Source organism: Schistocerca cancellata, chromosome 3, assembly GCF_023864275.1.
Source record: "Schistocerca cancellata isolate TAMUIC-IGC-003103 chromosome 3, iqSchCanc2.1, whole genome shotgun sequence".
NCBI lineage: Eukaryota > Metazoa > Arthropoda > Insecta > Orthoptera > Acrididae > Schistocerca > Schistocerca cancellata.
The window spans coordinates 167,801,570-167,819,442 of NC_064628.1; the positions used below are offsets into that span (position 1 = coordinate 167,801,570).

The 17,873-nt window shown below is 42.1% G+C and overlaps 1 protein-coding gene across 1 annotated transcript in view; it reads right to left on the bottom strand.

The window, feature by feature from the left end:
- LOC126174793 (venom carboxylesterase-6-like) overlaps positions 1–17,873 on the bottom strand; it is a 161,902-nt gene that overhangs the window by 18,747 nt on the left and 125,282 nt on the right. The window contains exons 8-9 of the mRNA XM_049921163.1: positions 1,303–1,447; positions 836–971 (exon numbers count right to left, since the gene is read on the bottom strand). Of these exons, the coding sequence (XP_049777120.1) occupies positions 836–971; positions 1,303–1,447 (281 nt within the window). The remainder of the gene's footprint in view (positions 1–835; positions 972–1,302; positions 1,448–17,873) is intronic.

The window sequence follows — 17,873 nt, forward strand, 5'->3', positions numbered from 1 at the left end:
ATCGTTTAAAGAGGGTATCTTTCAAAATTCCACTGAGAAGGAGGGTGAAATAGGGGATGAAAGGCTTTTCGAAAACATGTTGCTATTAAGGCAATTTTGGAGGTAGGACTTCGAAAATTATTTGCTTTCTGACTCAGAAATAATATGTGTTTCAGAATTTTTGGAAATTCAACCATGAAGTGACTAAAATAGTGAGTAAATGTTTTTTAAGTAAATCGTTATTAAAGAACTACTAAAGCGTTTTTAAAGCTACATCTTCGAAAATTGGTTTTCTCTGCCAGAAATAAAAAATTCATGTTTCACTATTTTAGGAAATTCAGTCTTTCATGTGGTGAAAGAGAGGACGAACATTTTTAAGAAAATATTTCGTTACATAAAAGTTTTTAAAGCTATGTGTATGAAAATTGGTATTTCACTTCTAGGTTAGATATAAGCAAATATTAATTATTAGGGCACGGAAGTTTCTATGGAAATATCATAACAAGAACGCAAATGGCATGTTTAACAAAAACTTTGGACTTCATCTGTCAGATTGCTTTTTCGTCTGAATTACTTTCAGAAAAGAAAAGTTCAGAAGCTGTTGCAATTTATGAGCAATATAAAACACCCTTTAAAGAGAAACAAAAGAAAAGAAAATCTGTTGGGCCATACAGTCTATGCATGTGAAGCAGCGCGCGCTATGGTTGTTCCTTATGACTTCAGAGTGTTATTGCCAAAATGAAACGCTGTGTTACAGCACGTACAGCTGACGTCGAAATGTATGTCTTTAGTTCTGCGGTAGAGGATGCTGAAAAAGCAGAGAAGTTAGAATTTGCATATAACATATCAGACTCACCCCGTTGTAGCGAAGTTTACCCATAGTTTGGTCATCGTTCTTGCTATCTGCATATCCTTATCAGGTCTCTCACCACTTACGGGAGAGTAACTGTTGTTCGAAAACAAGTAGAACAAATCATCTGTATGACAAACACCTGTAAAATACGTATTATGTTAAGCAAACGTATAAATAGCTTTAAAGAAATATCATTTTCCATTCGTACACCAAAACTGTTCTGTAAATGTTATCTATACAGCCAACATACTATAGTACACCTAAGTTCATAACACTTTGTATTATATCGGCCTCTGCATGTCATGAACGTTGTTTTACGTTCAGACAGTTCACTTTTATGAATGTAAGATGTTTCATCTCATAAATGTAAGAGCTTGCGGACAATGCAGAAAAACGTCAATATCCTGAGACTTATTTTACACTATTCTTTATTTCATTACAGAAGAAGAGAATTTTTAACGTAATCTTACCTAGATCTTCATCTTCACCTCCGAGTTCTTTCGACATGCTGTATTTCCCTTTGTACGACAGTAAATAGTAGTACATAGGTACCGTGTCCTTGTGCTTCCTAACCATTTCATCTGTGTTCCAGTTAACTAAACCATCAGAGTATAGCTGCAAGAGAATAATGAAGAAGTAACAACAGATTATTCCTTGTGCAGCTTATGGCGCATTGCGGGGTAAGTTCCACGACTGCAATAGTGATTTGTAAACAATGTAATCGCACCAGCTACACACAAATGCTTTTAATTACCAAAACTGGTTTCGACCCCCAAGGACTATTGTCGAGATAGCACACAGACAAGGACAGCAACTAAAAGAAAAACAAAGGTGCAGCTGGTGTTTTTAATTTAATTGCAACTCTCAGTAAAATGCAATTTCTGTTTTCTTTTTTATTTACCAGCCTTTTATTAAGACATTACAGGCAAATGTTGTAGTAGCACTTTCTAAACCTGTTCATGCAACAAGCGGGTTTCAGGATTAAGACTGCTCACTATATTTCATTTTTGAGAGAGACGAAATAGGCTGGATTGTAGATAGTCCCTCCAGGCAGAGAGATGGTGGATCTCCCTTTACTTTTAGATGTGCGTACAAATAGTTTATTATTGGAAGGTAAGCACCAATTATGAATAATGTAAAATAGGAACACCAAATATTTCATAGAGATAAAGGTATAATCTATGAACTCAGAATATCACTGAACTCATGTGTTAAGTCAAAAAGTAATGTTTTTTATATGTCGAACTATTGCTGATAACAGTCTTTCATAAAATTTAAAAATTAGGGGGTTTTCCACAAATTTTCATCTGACACCTTAGCCAATGAAGAAGAATTCTAAGGTGGTATGGTAAAGTAACCTATCAGTTCTTACAGGGTGACAATTACTGAACTATATTGAAAAAATGTAAATTAGTTACAAACTACGGCGTACACACACTTTATTCAACATGTAAAATCACTACAGATATTTGGGTTTAGGTTATGACATGTTCGATATGCCTGCCATTATTGGCGACGATGTGGCGCAGGTGAACGGCGAAATTCTGCATGACCCGCTGAAGTGTCAGACGATCGATGCTATCGATGATATTCTGAATTGCTGTTTTCAGGTCATCAGTGGTTTTGGGGTTATTGTTGTACACCTACTCTATAATATAGCCTCACAAAAAGGAGTCCCACGTGTTCAGATCCAGAGAATATGGCGGCCAATCGAGGCCCATGCCAAAGGCCTCTGGGTACCCCAGAGCCAGAATGCTGTCCCCAAAGTGCTCCTCCAGGACATCAAATAATGTCCTGCTTCGATGGGGTGGAGGTCCGTCTTGCATGAACCACATCTTGTCGAAATCAGCGCCACTTCAGATAACGGGAATGAAATCATATTCCAGAATCTTCACGTACGGTTTGGTAGTCACCTACCATCAAGGAATATCGACTCGATTATTCCGTGACAGGACGTTGCACACCACACAGTCGCCCATTGAGGACGAAGAGACTTCTCGATCGCGAAATGCGGATTCTCAGACCGCCAAACGCCCCAATTTTGCTTATTGACGAACCCATCAGAATGAAAGAGGGCTTTGGCGCTAAATCAAACCATAATACGCACACTAATTCCCATCATGCCCAGCGACCAACCGTGCAGTTTGAACGTCCTAACGCAAATCGTTCAGAAGTTCTCATAATTTTATTTCGTTTAGTTCAATAATTGTCACCCTCTAAGTATCAAGTGAACGAACAACAAATGAATGTAACAAAGCCACAAAGAGTTAAACTAGTCTGCATGCGTTAGCATGTGAGCCGGTTTACAATAGGGAGGGAATATAATCACAGGACAGTATTGTTGCGCCGCAAAGTGTTGTACTTGGAGCGTCTGGGAAACATTAACGTATCACAATGGGCCACGTTAGCGGGTCGACCAGAACGTTACTATATCTTGGGCTACTTGCTGATACAACCAGAACTGCGCTACGACGCCACAATGGATACTTCAAGTTGTCGCCAAGAAAGGCGACCAAAGATGTAAAAACATAAACCCAGAAGAGATACAATGTCACTGCCGCTTTCATGGCCCCATTTCCTCACATTCGAGCCATGGACTCATTGTGACCTATGTTACCAGAACCGGTGCAGTAGCAAAAGAAGTATACCCAAAGCCAGTATAAATACGCCTAATTTTTAGTCAACGTATCGCAGACTGCTCGCCTCGGGTAGGGACCTACATCGGTCCGTAAGTCAATAAAAATGAAAATTAAAACACCTGCAGCCGTCTACTTTGCATTTAATTTATTTATTCGGCCAGTTTCGGTGTTCCATTACACCATCATAAGGCACATTGACCTACGCAAATTGGGAGGAATCCAATCTCGCCAGCAGTCATATCCGGAACCAGTACTAAATAAATGATGTCTGTAGATCTCTGGTTTACATGACCTGTCATTTTGTTCATAAACCGACTGTCAGGACGACAATACAGCTGCAGTTGTCTTGATAGTCGTCGGCTGGTGAAAGGAGTGACAGTGTCGTGTAAGCCAGAGATCTATGGACACCTGTTATTTAATATTGGCTCCTGTTACGACTGCAAACGAGATTGGATTTCTCCCAGTCTACTTTGGACAGGAGGCCTGAAGACGGTGTAATGGAACACAGAAAACTGTTTCATTAATAAATTAAATGCCCTAGAGACGGCTGCGGTGTTTTAAATCTTATTTCATACTGAACAACCGAAGTCCCTTGTAACCATTTGCTTAAAGTATGGACATACAAAAACACGAGTCAGTACGTCTACCCGTCAGTGAACCTACGTGTCTCAATGGATCAGCCAGTCACCCTCTTCAGTCTTTGACGCTCCTAGATGTGGCACTACCGGGGCCAAAACCTGATGGAGTGGACTATGCGCTCTCCAGCCGGTAGGCCACCTGGAGTGCCTACCCCATCTGCTGTCGCCTTCCACCCCTGTCCGTCTGTGGTTCCTTTCTCAGAATATGCAGCCAGTCGTCCGACGTCGCCCATGTGGACAAGATTCTTGCTGCCAGCGTCTGCTGTGGGCAGACTCCGCTGTTCGGAGCTGCCACTTCGGCACGGGGTCACTAGCGGGAGACGTCGGCTCTCCTCGCTCGGCACTCTTAGCGACTTCTACTTGACAGGTGGCACTGTGTACTTGTCATGCTGCCTTAGCCGCTATGAACATATGCTGCGTGCTCAAGGCGGTGTCTTCTTTAATAGGGAATTCCCTGTTTATGTCCTATGGGCACTGGTATCCTGGGGCAATGACACCTCAGAAGTACTTTGAGTAATAAATCAATGAAATTCCAATGCTGTTTCTCTGAAGTCTCAATGGGCATCTAACAGGCTCCCACTCACTATTCCTCTGCAACCAATGGCTTTGGTGGTGGTATTATGACATCAGTTCTTCAGTCTACCAAGTTCTACCACCCACCATAGCAGTAAATCAATTGGCTGTTATAGTAAGTACATTTAATTGTTAAACTTTCAGATTATTACAAAAGTATGGCTTTTCTGTGATAATGAACTGCTGAGGATAGTGGTTTACCCCGACTATGTCAATGAATACAATTTCATAAAATGAAAGATGGCGTTATACAGGTATTTTGGTTGCAATGTGGACATCTCCATGAAATAGTGGGAATGTAAATTTAAATCCTTCATAGCGAGCTGTTACAGAATCTAGAGGTATGATATTAAATAGTAAAATACATTCACTTTTGTCTACAAAAAATTATAATATTTTTAACGTGAAATAAATGAGCAGAAGGAGGTTGATTGAGACACTAGCACAAATGTGTAAGTTGAGGCGCTAAAAGATATGACATGGATGGAATTAGACTATGCTAAGGATCAGCCAGGAATTTCAAAGCTGACCCGTGTGCACTCAGTATTGGGGCCGCTTGCATACGTCGATGGCAGCTATTCATGGCAGATGTCTGACCAGTTGCTGGATAACCGAAGGATGTTTTGTCGCCAGGGCCAGGGAGGTGACGTAAGCAGCAGTATAAGAACGTTCGCAGTATACGCTGGGAGCCTTGCTGGTCGGCGAAACTGTGTGTAGCTCGGGGTCCGCTGTTGTTGCAGTAGTGTTGAGATCCCTGTGGGCTGAACATCGCGTGAAATCGGGAGCCTGGCTTGGGATGTGTGTTGTTGGCACCAAGACGCTGCTGGAATTCAGTCAGCCACTCAACCATCTGGAGGAAGCAAACCTGGCGTTGGAATCCACCTCCTATCAGGATTGTCGATTTTGTGGTGAGCGCCCATTTCCAGCTACGGACAGCAAGGCATCATGGTTATCTTTCTAGTTCGCAAGCGACTTTTCCAGTGGGATACTTTTTGGTGTGAATACGCTTTTTGTTTCTGTAGCGGACTATCTCTAGCCGTTTTGTGCACATTTCGCGACATTTGACGAATATAGGCCACTCATTAAATTTACTATTGAAAATTTAGGTATTCTATTATCACAGTGTTGAGTGTCGTTGCTAGAAATGTCTGTACCAGCTAGGCCTTTATATTATCTAGGGAGCTGAAGTAGGGAATCATGGATTTTCCGGACTGAATTCGTTACTGCGCTCGTGTACTGGATGACTTTCAATACAATAATAAAATCTCGATATAATGTGGACATGAACATTGTGGAAGGTGAGTGTGAGTGGCAAGTGGATGTTGATCGTTCCTTCGGAGCAAATCACAAAGAAGCCGCGGTTGTATCTTTACTAGGAATCGTCAGTAAAGAGCCGAAACGAAATGGCATAAAGACAATAGATTCGAGCGAACCGTGGTTCAATTTATAGGCCGGCCATCCACTTTGAAGTTATATGGTTTCCTTACATCGCTCAAGACGAATCCCGGGACGACGCACACAGCTTTCTCTGTTCAAAATCTGAAGCCAATGCGTAGTGTACACCACTCGAGGCTCTCTTCTGGACTCAAATGCAACGTCAGGACTCCCACTCTAGTACCATTCCTCCCTTGTAAACCATAAGAGTTTTCAAATATTAGATTTTTCGTAGAGGTATGACACTGATATGAACAGAATCAATGAACCGAACTGAAGAAGTTCTCTCGCGCTTATTGTTACGCTGGCATACCGTTTAACAGTTTGTTTAGAGAACAAGAGAGACGCTTCTTCTAAATCTACATCTACATGGATATTCTGCAAATCACATCTAAGAGCCTGGCAGAGGGTTCATCGAACCACCTTCACAATTCTCTATTATTCCAATCTCGTATAGCGCGGAAAGAATGAACACCTATATCTCTCTGTACGAGCTCTAATTTCCCTTATTTTATCGTGGTGATCGTTCCTCCCTATGAAGGTCGGTGTCAACAAAATATTTTCGCATTCGGAGGAGAAAGTTGGTGATTGGAATATTGTGAGAAGATTCCGTCACAGCGAAAACGCCTTTCTTTTAACGATTTCCAGCCCAGATCCTTATCATTTCTGTGACACTCTCTCTGTGACTCTCTCTCTCTCATGATATTACAAAACGTGCTGCGTATCTTTGAACTTTTTCGATGTACTCCGTCAGTCCTATCTGGTAAGGATAGGCCGTATTCTAAAAGAGGGCGGATAGCGTAGTTTAGGCAGTCTTTTTAGTAGGTCTGTTACATTTGCTAAGTGTCCTGCCAATAAAACGCAGTCTTTGGTTAGCCTTCCACCACAACGTTTTCTGTGTGTTCCTTCCAATTTAATTTGTTCGTAATTGTAATACCAAGGTATTTAGTTGAATTTACGGCTTTTAGATTAGACTGATTTATCGTGTAAACGAAGTTTAACGAGTTCCTTTTAGCACTCATGTGGACGACCTCACACTTTTCGTTATTCAGGGTCAACTGCCACTCTTCGCACCATTCAAATAATTTTTCTAAATCGTTTTGGAGTTTGTTTTGATCTTCTGATGACTTTATTAGTCGATAAACGACAGCGTCATCTGCAAACAACCGAAGACGGCTGCTCAGATTGTCTCCCAAATCGTTTTTATAGATAAGGAATAGCAAAGGGGAACGCCAGAAATCACTTTTACTGGATGACTTTCCGTCAATTACTATTAACTATGACCTCTGTGACAGGAAATCACAAATCCAGTCGCATAACGGAGACGATATTCCATAAGCACGCCACTTCACTACGAGCCGCTTGTGCGGTACAGTGTCAAAAGCCTTCTGGAAATCCGGAAATACGGAATCGATCTGAAATCCCTTGTCAATAGCACTCAACACTTCATGTGAATAAAGAGCTAGTTGTGTTTCACAGGAACGATGTTTTCCAAATCCATGTTGACTGTGTGTCAATAGACAGTTTTCTTTGAGATAATTCATAATGTTCGAACACAATATATGTTCTAAAATCCTGCTACATATCAATATTAATGATATGGACCTGTAATTTAGTGGATTACTCATACTACCTTTCTTGAATATTGGTGTGACCTGTGCAACTTTCCAGTCTTTGGGTACGGATCTTTCGTCGAGCGATCGGTTGTACATGATTGTTTACTATGGAGCTAATGCATAAGCATACTCCGAAAGGAACCTAATTGGTATACAGTCTGGACCAGAAGACTTGCTTTTATTGTTATTTAAGTTGCTTCACTACTCTGAGGATATTTACTTCTACGTTTCTCATGTTGGCAGCTGTTCTTGATTCGAATTCTGGAGTATTTACTTTGTCTTCTTTTGTGAAGGCATTTCGGAAGACTGTGTTTAGTAACTCTGCTTTGGCAGCATTGTCTTCGATAGTACCTCCATTGCTATCGCGCAGAGAAGGCATTGATTGTTTCTTGCCGCTAACATACTTCACCTACGACCAGAATCTCTTTGGATTTTCTGCCAGGTTTACAGACAAAGTTTCGTTGTGGAAACTGTTATAAGCATCTCGCACTGAAGTCCGCGCTAAATTTCGAGCTTCTGTAAAAGATCGCCAATCTTGGGGATTTTGCGTCTGTTTAAATTTGGCATGTTGGTTTCGTTGTTTCTGCAACAGTGTTCTAACCCGTTTTGTGTACCAAGGAGGATCAGCTCCGTCGTTTGTTAATTTATTTGGTATAAATCTCTCAATTGCTGCCGATACTATTTCTTTGAATGTAAACCACATAAGGTCTACACTTACATTATTTATTTGGAATGAGTGGAGATTATCTCTTCGGAAGGTGTCTAGTGAATTTTTATCTGCTTTTTTGAAAAGGTATAATTTTCACTTATTTTTCGAGGATTTGGGGATTACAAGATACAGTGTCGCTACGACAACCCTGTGTTCACTAGTCACTGAATCGGTTTTGATGTTCATTATTAACTCAGAATTGTTTGTTGCTGAGAGATCAAGTGTGTTTTCACAACCGTTTACTATTCGCGTGGGCTCATGAACTAACTGCCCGAAATAATTTTTCAGAGAATGCGTTTAGCACAATTTCGGATGATATTTTATGCATACCTGCGGCATTAAACATGTATTTCCGCCAACATATCGAGGGTAAATTAAAGTCACCACCAACTATTATCGTGTGAGTCGGGTACGTGTTTGAAATCAAACTCAGGTTATTTTTAACCTTTCAGCAACTGTATCATCTGAATTGGGAGGTCGGTAAAAGGATCCAATTATTATTTTATTCCGGTTGCCAATAATGACCTCTGCCCATACTAACTCACAGGAAGTATCTACTTCAATTTCGCGACGAGTTAAACTACTTCTGACAGCAACAAACACGCCACCGCCAACCGTGTTACGCCTATCCTTTCGGAACACCGTTAGGTTCTTCGCAAAAGTTTCGGCCGAGCTTATATCCGGCTTTGGCCAGCTTTCAGTGCCTATAAAGATTTGAGCATCAGTGCTTTCTATTGGTGCTTGGAGCTCTGGTACTTTCCCAACACAGCTATGACAATTTACAACTGTCATACCAATGGTTCCTGTATCTACGTTCGTCTTGTGTTCAGCCTGCACCCTTTGTGAATGAAGCCCTTATTGTGTTTTCCCGAGACCCTCTAACCTAAAAATCCGCCCAGTCCACGCCACACAGCCCTTGCTACCCGTGTAGCCGCCTCCTGAGTACAGTGGACACCTGACCTATTCAGCGGAACCCGACACCCAACCACCCTTTGGCGCAAGTCGAGAAATCTGCACCCTATACGGTCGCAGAACCGCCTGAGCCTCTGATTCAGACCCTCCACTCGCCTCTGTACCAGAGGTGCGCAATCTGTCCTGTCGACTACGCTGCAAATGGTCAGCTCTGCTTTCATCCTGCAAGTAAGACTGGCAGCCTTTACCACTTCTGTTAGCCGCTCGAAACCAGAGAGAATCTCTTCAGATCCAAAGTGACCCACATCGTTGGTACCGTCGTGAGCAGCCACCTGCAGTTGGCTGCACCCTGTGCTCTTCATGGCATCTGGGAGGATCCTTTCCACGTCTGGAAAGATTCCACCCTGTATGCACACGGAGTGCACATTTGTTTTCTTACCCTTCTTGTCAGCCAAGTCCCTAAGGGGTCCCATAACGCGCTTAACGTTGTAGCTCCCAACTACCAATAATCCCACCCTCTGCGATTGCCCGGATCTTGCAGGCAAGACAGCACCTGGAACCTGTTTGCCAGACAAACCGGGGAGGCCTTACGCGGCCGCCTGAGAAGTCTTTCGCCGCCTGCTACGCCCCTGGGTGACCTCCCACTCGACCGCAGTTGAGAAGTCAGCCTCTCTTAAATATGGGGCAGGTAGAACTACACGTTTCTTGTCGAGTGCGAGTTATCCAGTTACTCTTCCAGGGCAGGAAGCGCAAGAAGCTTGCGAAATAAAGAATCACATTTGCCAAGTAAACAGCTGTAAAAATTGCAGGTTGCGAGGAGTAAACCGAAAAAGGTGATGGCGTTATAATCCGTGATCTGCTCTCCATCGAGAAAACCATTACATTTCCATTCCACTCATGACGTGCGCCTGAGTAATTTAACATGACATTCCTAACTCGCCGCTTTCGTTGTTACGCTTTGACGGACATTCGGCATCTGTAACCATTACCTTCAGGCTGGTAACTTCGGGGTTGTATAGGTTTAGCAAGAACCAGCAACTTACTCTTATACGGCAGCATGAGTGAATAAAATCCTCTCAATTTTCAATTATCGCCAATGGAGTTATAATTACAAAGGACGGCAAAGCATTTCAAACAAGAAATTCGCAGATTCTCTCCGATCCGCCAGTCTTGTTTTCTGTGGTAGGTCAACGATATTTTCTTAATGTGGCCTCACGGTAATATATGAAGGGGAGTCGAATGAAACCATTAAAACTGTAAATGAAAATTGACATTTTGCGCCATTATTCTGTAAGCTGGCAGTACTGTTACCAGTAACGTAAGGAATGCCCTACAGGCGGCAGCATACTACAGAAAAGTGAAAAGCTACCACAATACCAGTTCAAAATGGCCACCCCGCTTGCAACATGCACCAAGGAAAAACATCTCTCTGTCAAACGTTTTTCAGTAGTGAAGGTATGAAACCTACCGCAGTTTCTTTTCTTTTGCTTCTTTTTTAATATATTCGTTTCGGAACGTGCACACACAGCCATCTCAACAAAGGAAATGTTGTATTACAATTTGTTTAGGCAATTCGTGGTAGACATTACTCGAAGTCGTATCCTGGTACAAGTTACACAGCGTTAAAAAGGACTAATTTGACATAAAACAAGATTTATAATCAGAGTATATTAAAACTGGTGCACAGGAATAAAATACTGCAGCAGTTGAAACTACTGTGATGGAAAATCGCCTTCTGACAGTGACTGAAGTAGCCGCAAATCTGAACATCAATCATGGCTCAGGACATCACATGAAGTGGTTAAGTTTCGCAAAGGGAATGCTAGATGGGCGGCAGAGCAGATCACTTCAGAACTGAAAATTTGAGACGTTTGCCGTATGTGAAGAAGTTTTGCGGCTCTTTGAAATAGGTGATCTCACCGAGTGATTACCACATGTTTGGTCCACTCAAAGAGGAAATGGGGGGAAAGAAAATATGTACCGATGAAGGGGCGCAGCAGGCAGTAACGAATTGGTACGCGCACGACCATTTTTTTTCGGAAGAATCCGTGCACTCACTACGCGCTGGAGGAAGTATGTCGAACGTCAAGAAGACTATGTCGAAAAGTGACCCACTTTGGTTCCACTTTTGTTCAATAAAAAAAATTAAAACAATATTTTAGTTTTCATTTGACTTGGTGGAGAATATGAATTGCGCTATTTGTCCCCACTACAAATTTACTCTTGAGATGGAGGGCAGTGGAGCGCTACCTCCCTTGAGCGAACTAACTGAGTGGAAAGCAGATCTGTTGATTCATTTGGTGCACAGGAAGCCTCCCCAGACCGATCCATACTTGAATGCAAATACTTTTCATTATACCTTCCAGAAGACAAATTACACAGACAGGACTATGATGGCTTCCAATGAGGACCATATTCAGTCTGAAGCCGGGAATTTTACATATTGCCAACACATTAAGATGTTATAAGAGGAAGTGGAAATTAACATGGTAGCAGTTTACCTACCATACTGTGGCGCTACGACTGGCAAAACTGGACGCTTTCTCCACAGACAGGGCTTGATACAGGGTTATGATTTGCACCAATAAAAACGACACAAGGCTTAGAGTGCCAAGTGAATACTGTATTTTCTGTGTATGTGGTAGTATTCACGGTGTCGACGAAAGCCGCACACATAGCCGTGGAACAAGGTGTCTCAGGTATGCTCAATAATAATTATGTCTGGGGGTTTGGTGGCGAGCAGAAGTGTTTAAACTCAGAAGAGTGTTCCTAGAGTAGCTCTGTAGCAATTATGGACTTGTGGTGTGTCGCATTGTCCTGCTGGACTTGCCAAGTCCGTCGGAAGGCACAACGGACATGAATGGATGAAGGTGGTCAGACAGGATGCTTACGTACGTGTCACATGTCAGAGTCGTATCTAGACGTATCAGGAGTCCCATATACTCCAACTGCACACGCCCTATACCATTACAGAGCCTCCACCAGCTTGAGGAGTCCCCTGCTGATATCCAATTTCCAAGGATTCGTGAGGTTTTCTCCATATCTGTAAACGTCCATCCGCTCGATACAATTTCAGACAAGACTCATCCGACCAGGCAACATGTTTCCAGTCATCAACAGCCCAGTTTCGGGGTTTACGGGCCCAGGCGTGGCGTAAAGCTTTGTGTCGCGCAATCACCAACTGTACACGGGTGAGCCTTCGGCTCCGAAAGCCTATATCGATAATGTTTCGTTGTATGGTTCGCACGCTGACACTTGTCGATGGCCCAGCATTGAAATCTGCAGCAATCTGGGGAAGGGTTGCACTTCTGTCACGTTGAACGATTCTCTGAAGTCGTCGTTGATCCCGTTCTTGCAGGATCTTTTCCCGGTCGCAGCTATTTCGGAGAATTCATGTTTTACCGCATTTCTAATATTCACGGTACACTCGTGAAATGAGCGTAAGGGAAAATCCTCACTTCGTATCTACCTCGGAGACCTTGTGTCCCACCGCTCGTGCGCCGACTCAAACATCGCGTTGAATCTCACTAAAATCTTGATAATCTGCATTGTAGCAGCAGTAACCGATCTAATAACGGCGCCTGGATAGTCATCTTGATGTAAGGGATGATACAAAATTTTTCATTGCCGTATCTCCAAAATTGCGGATTTCATGCATCTTCTTTTAAATATTTTGTGCTTTTATGAACGCCCCCCCCCCTTTCCCCCCTTAACGTGCCCGTTGTTGCAACGCTGACAGTAGATAATTCTAAGCTGGTGCAGTCCCGCATGGCACGTGTTGACAGCAGCCGCAAACAGCGGTGCAAACAGCACACGAGGCAGGGAGCCTGTTTGTAAGGAAATTCACGCTCTCCGAAGCCTTGTGATGATCTTATTTAATGCATGATCGCAAACACTGTTTCGTCTGACAAGAGGAACGTCGACAGTATCATAAGTCGGGACTGGCATGGCAAGTGTGCCTGCAAAAGATTCGCGAAGTATTCGCAAAGTTATTTGAGAAAATGGAAATCATTGTGATATCTCATTTTGAATCCTCACCTGCTTCTCCTGGAAGTACTTACAAAAACCTCAGACGGTAGCCCAAGAATCGCAAAGATGCGAGCGCAGTCTAAAATTTAACTGAATCAAATCAGCTCTGCTCAAGTAAACAAGCAGTAATATGCTCTGTCTCCCACAGATCATAGTCTTCCGGAAGTAGGACCGAGCGACGTGGCCAAGTGATTAGCACCCTGGACTCGCATTCGGGAGTATGATGGTTAAAATCCGTGGATGAGCGTCCTTATTTAGGTTTTCCGTGATTTCCCTAAATCACTTCAGGAAAATTCCAGGATGGTTCCTTTGAAAGGGCATGGCCGATTTCCTTAACCATCCTTCCCTAATCCGAGCTTGTCGACGGGACGTTAAACACTAATCTTCTCCTCCTGCTCCGGAAGTAGCATTTGACAATTAGGTTCAGAGGAATAGTTGCTAACTTTTAATATCTTCACAGGATTGTAACCAAATTTTACTATTTCAGTGACATTAATTGATCACAATACTTCCCAAGGTACGTAATTCACGTCTGCGCCTCACAGTCTACAACGGGGAAAGTATCTCTTTTCTTAGGATATCCTCTTTGCAAGCCACTTATAAAAATGCCACTACGTTGCTGCTATTCACTCGGTCTCTGCTCCAAATGTTTTTGGCATGGATGCGTTGTTTGGTTTATATATCCAGGACAATGCGCATGCTGTCGATACGCAGTTTTCTCAGGCCAGCATTCATCAATTGTGCGAAAAATATGGGCATTTGTTATTTAGCATATTAGGAAAAGTAAAGAATTTTCATGCGGACTTTAAGGACAAAGGACAATGTAAAACAAAACTTTTATCCAGCACATCACACAGTTCGCGATAAAGTTGCTTCTGAATTCGGCAGACTGAAAGAAATCGAAGTTTCAGCAATTCATTGGGCATCTTCCCTCGTTATCACAAGACAATGAACGGGAAAATTAGACATTGCGCCGACTTTAAAGTTATTGTTATTTCTCAAAGAGTCATTGGTTCTTTTCTGGTTTCATTTATTGATAAATTTATGGCTCGTCTATGAGGTGGACGTTTATTTTCTAAAATCGATTTAACTTGTGAGTACCTCTGAATTCCCCTGTATGAGGAAACAATTTATATGATTGTCAATACGCACATTTTTCTTGTAACAGTACCAACGTCTTTCTTTCGGAAGTGCATCTGCGTTATTTCAATCCTTTTTTGAGCAAGCAAAGTCGAAAGTTTTGTTTTGTGGGAACAATTTGGAAGACATCATTGCACCCGGACAAACACTGATCGCGTCCCAAGTTCTTGGAATCCACCGAATAGATTGGATTTCGATCCCTACGTAAGCCCATTTTGATTTATTGATGTACCTCCATTTAGCTGTTTATTGGTTTGGTCAGAAAACAAATGTTGGGTTCCATTTTCCGGGCTACTTAGCTAGTTGCATTTCACGTGAGGACGTGGCTTTCAGGGCCACGAAACGGGTTGTGATTTGATAATAAAAAGACTTATTATAAATGAGGCGGCATCTTAACGCCCAAGATAACTACAGAGCCATTCCTTTCCTGCCGGTTACCTACAAAATTTTATCAGAAGCATTATTAGCTAAGACGAAACAACGAGACTCTCAAACTGGTGAATACAGATGTGGTTTTATAAAGAATAGATCATGTTCAGAACAGATTCTCAATTTAAAGTCAATAATAATGTATCTGGAAAGAAGATATAACAATTTCGTAATACTTTAGGTGGCTTCAGGGAAGCCTGTGGCTCAGTCAATATGATATCACTGTTTGAAACACTGAGATAACTGGATTTAGACAGCACAACCACACCTCTAGTGAAACAAACGCTGACAAACATCAGTACTAAAGTGAAAATTAGTGGTGAAGTTTTGAGATCAAAACTGAACCGAGCCATGGAGATAGTTTCTCTCCACCGTTCTTTAATCGTGTTCCACACAAAGTATGGGAATAGAGAATGTCGCGAAGAGAAAGCCAAAACAATGAGGAGTTATTAGATTAGGTGACAAAAGGGATAACCTGCAAACAGAAGGTTTAGCATGTGCAGATGACCTAGCTATTTTTCATACTCAATGGAAACAGGCACTAGACAAATAACATTGCTTATAGGACAAGTTCAAAAACCACCCCTACAAATTCTCTATGGGAAAACCAAATTTAGGACATGAGTAATAAAAACTAAATACGGATAAGTTGAGAGAACTGACAAAGTCAAGCATGTAGGACAAATAATTGAACATGACAATTCGGAGACTGAAGCCTTTAATGCAAGAGTTACGAAAATGAAGACATTATACTATGTCACCAACGACGTATATAATAAGAAATCAATAACTGTCAACGCTGAACTCACACTCTGCTCTACAGTAATTCGGCCGGAAACACTTTATGCAACATGTGTTCAACTATGAAAAAGATGGTGATGATGGAAGAACTGGAAATCACAGAAAAAATACTAAACGAAATTTTGGAACCTGTTAAAGATACCTGTTAAAGATACAATACAGAAGACACTATAACAATGAACTTCATACATAAGTTGAAATAATTACAGACATAACTAGGAAAAGAGAAGAGTCCTACGCACACATCCAAGGCATGAATCACAAAAGATTGACAAATGTGTTGCTCACATAACTGGCTAATGTGGCAAATTAAAAATGGACAACATATGGTGCAAGCAGTAGCATATCCATGGGGGGGAGGGGGCTAAGGGGTTCAAGCTGCCCCCACTCCCCGCCCTCCAAAAGCATAGCGATCCATCCCTGACATATGTCAAATTAAACGTGACATTGATCATAGAATGAAGGTTTTCACGGCAGGTATTGTCATCACTTAACACTTGCGGGCTGAGATGCCGTGGTCCATACATAAGACTCTCCCCTGACGTTTCTCCTTCGGCTGAGGAAGCCATCCTCCTAGGACAATTGGCGAATTGCAACGAGAGCACGAGTGGGCGCCGTATATATAAGCCATCCAAAGGGCGCCGCTGTTAATCATGTGACGTCGGCTGTGCTATGGTCTCTGATATTGCCAACTTTCTCAATTGAAGTTAATCTATTGTCACGGTTACTGCAATGTTGACATCCATACCTTATCCAGCTTAATGCCTTCATCTTTTCTATTAAAATTATTGCACTGTTTGCCAATCTCAATGGCCTCTCTGTACATTCGCGCATAATAATGAGACGTCTTTGCTATGACGGTCGTCTCACTAAACTTTATTTCATGATCACCTCCCTGAAACACATGTTCCGCTACAGCCTATTTATCAATATGTCCGAGGCCGCAGTTCCTTTTATGTTCACCCAGACGGGTGTTGACACTTCTTTTTGTTATGCCTATATAGACCTTTCCACAACTGCACGGAATTTTATAGACACCTGCTGTAGCTAGAGGATGTCGTTTATCTTTTGCGGATCTTAAACATTCTTTTATTTTCGTAGTGGGTCTGAAAACAGTTTCCACATCGTACTTGCTCAAAATTTTTCCAATGTGATCAGTGACCTTACTAATGAATGCTAAGAATACTTTCCCCTTGGGTTAGTGTCGATACTTGTCCGTCCTGGGTGTCAGTCTAGGCCGTAATGCACGATCTACCTCCCTGTTGGAATACCCATTCTTCTTGAAGAAGACGTTATCCTATTTTCTTGGTTCTATATTACCTACAGTACAATTTTCATCACCTGTCATTACTTAACCGAATTGGAGTAGATATGCTTTCAAATTTTAAATTTCTATAAGACGCTGTTTACGTAATGAATTCTTAAACTGCACCCCTCTCATTCGAGATGCAGCCACACACACGCCCCGCTACCACCGCCAACCGTGCTCCTGCGACAGCGTCGCGGGTCGCATTTGACACACAAGTGTGCTGTTTGCGAGGGTGTGCCCACTGCTGCTATACGCATAGGCCTTCCATGTATGATTTGTTCCACTTAACACAACAGTGTGAGTTAGCAGGTGTTTTTAATTTTTATCGCGGCGTCCTTGTGTTTGTTTTTGTCATATTTTGAAAAAATACCATCGACAGGTAAACAACCAGATCTTCGTTCTTTTTTCCCCTTTTTTCCTGAAAAGAAAGAAAGAATAGGGCAAATCGAGTGTACATGAACACATACCTGGAAACTATGTCAACAAGTTATCACTGTCCACTTAAGGTTCGTTACGTACCCATGTCACTGATTGCGCGGCCCCTCCGGCCGGAGGTTCGAGTCCTCCCTCGGGCATGGGTGTGTGTGTTGTTCTTAGCATAAGTTAGTGTAAGCTAGTTTAAGTAGAGTGTAAGTCTAGGGACCGATGACCTCAGCAGTTTGGTCCCTTAGTAATTTACACACATTTGAATATTTTTTCATTACATACATCCTTCTGATTATTTTTCTATGTACTTAAATAAAATTCATGTTAACACAGTTAGTGGCATTTTATTCGACCGGTGTGATGTAGATGGCAGTCGACTGGACTCT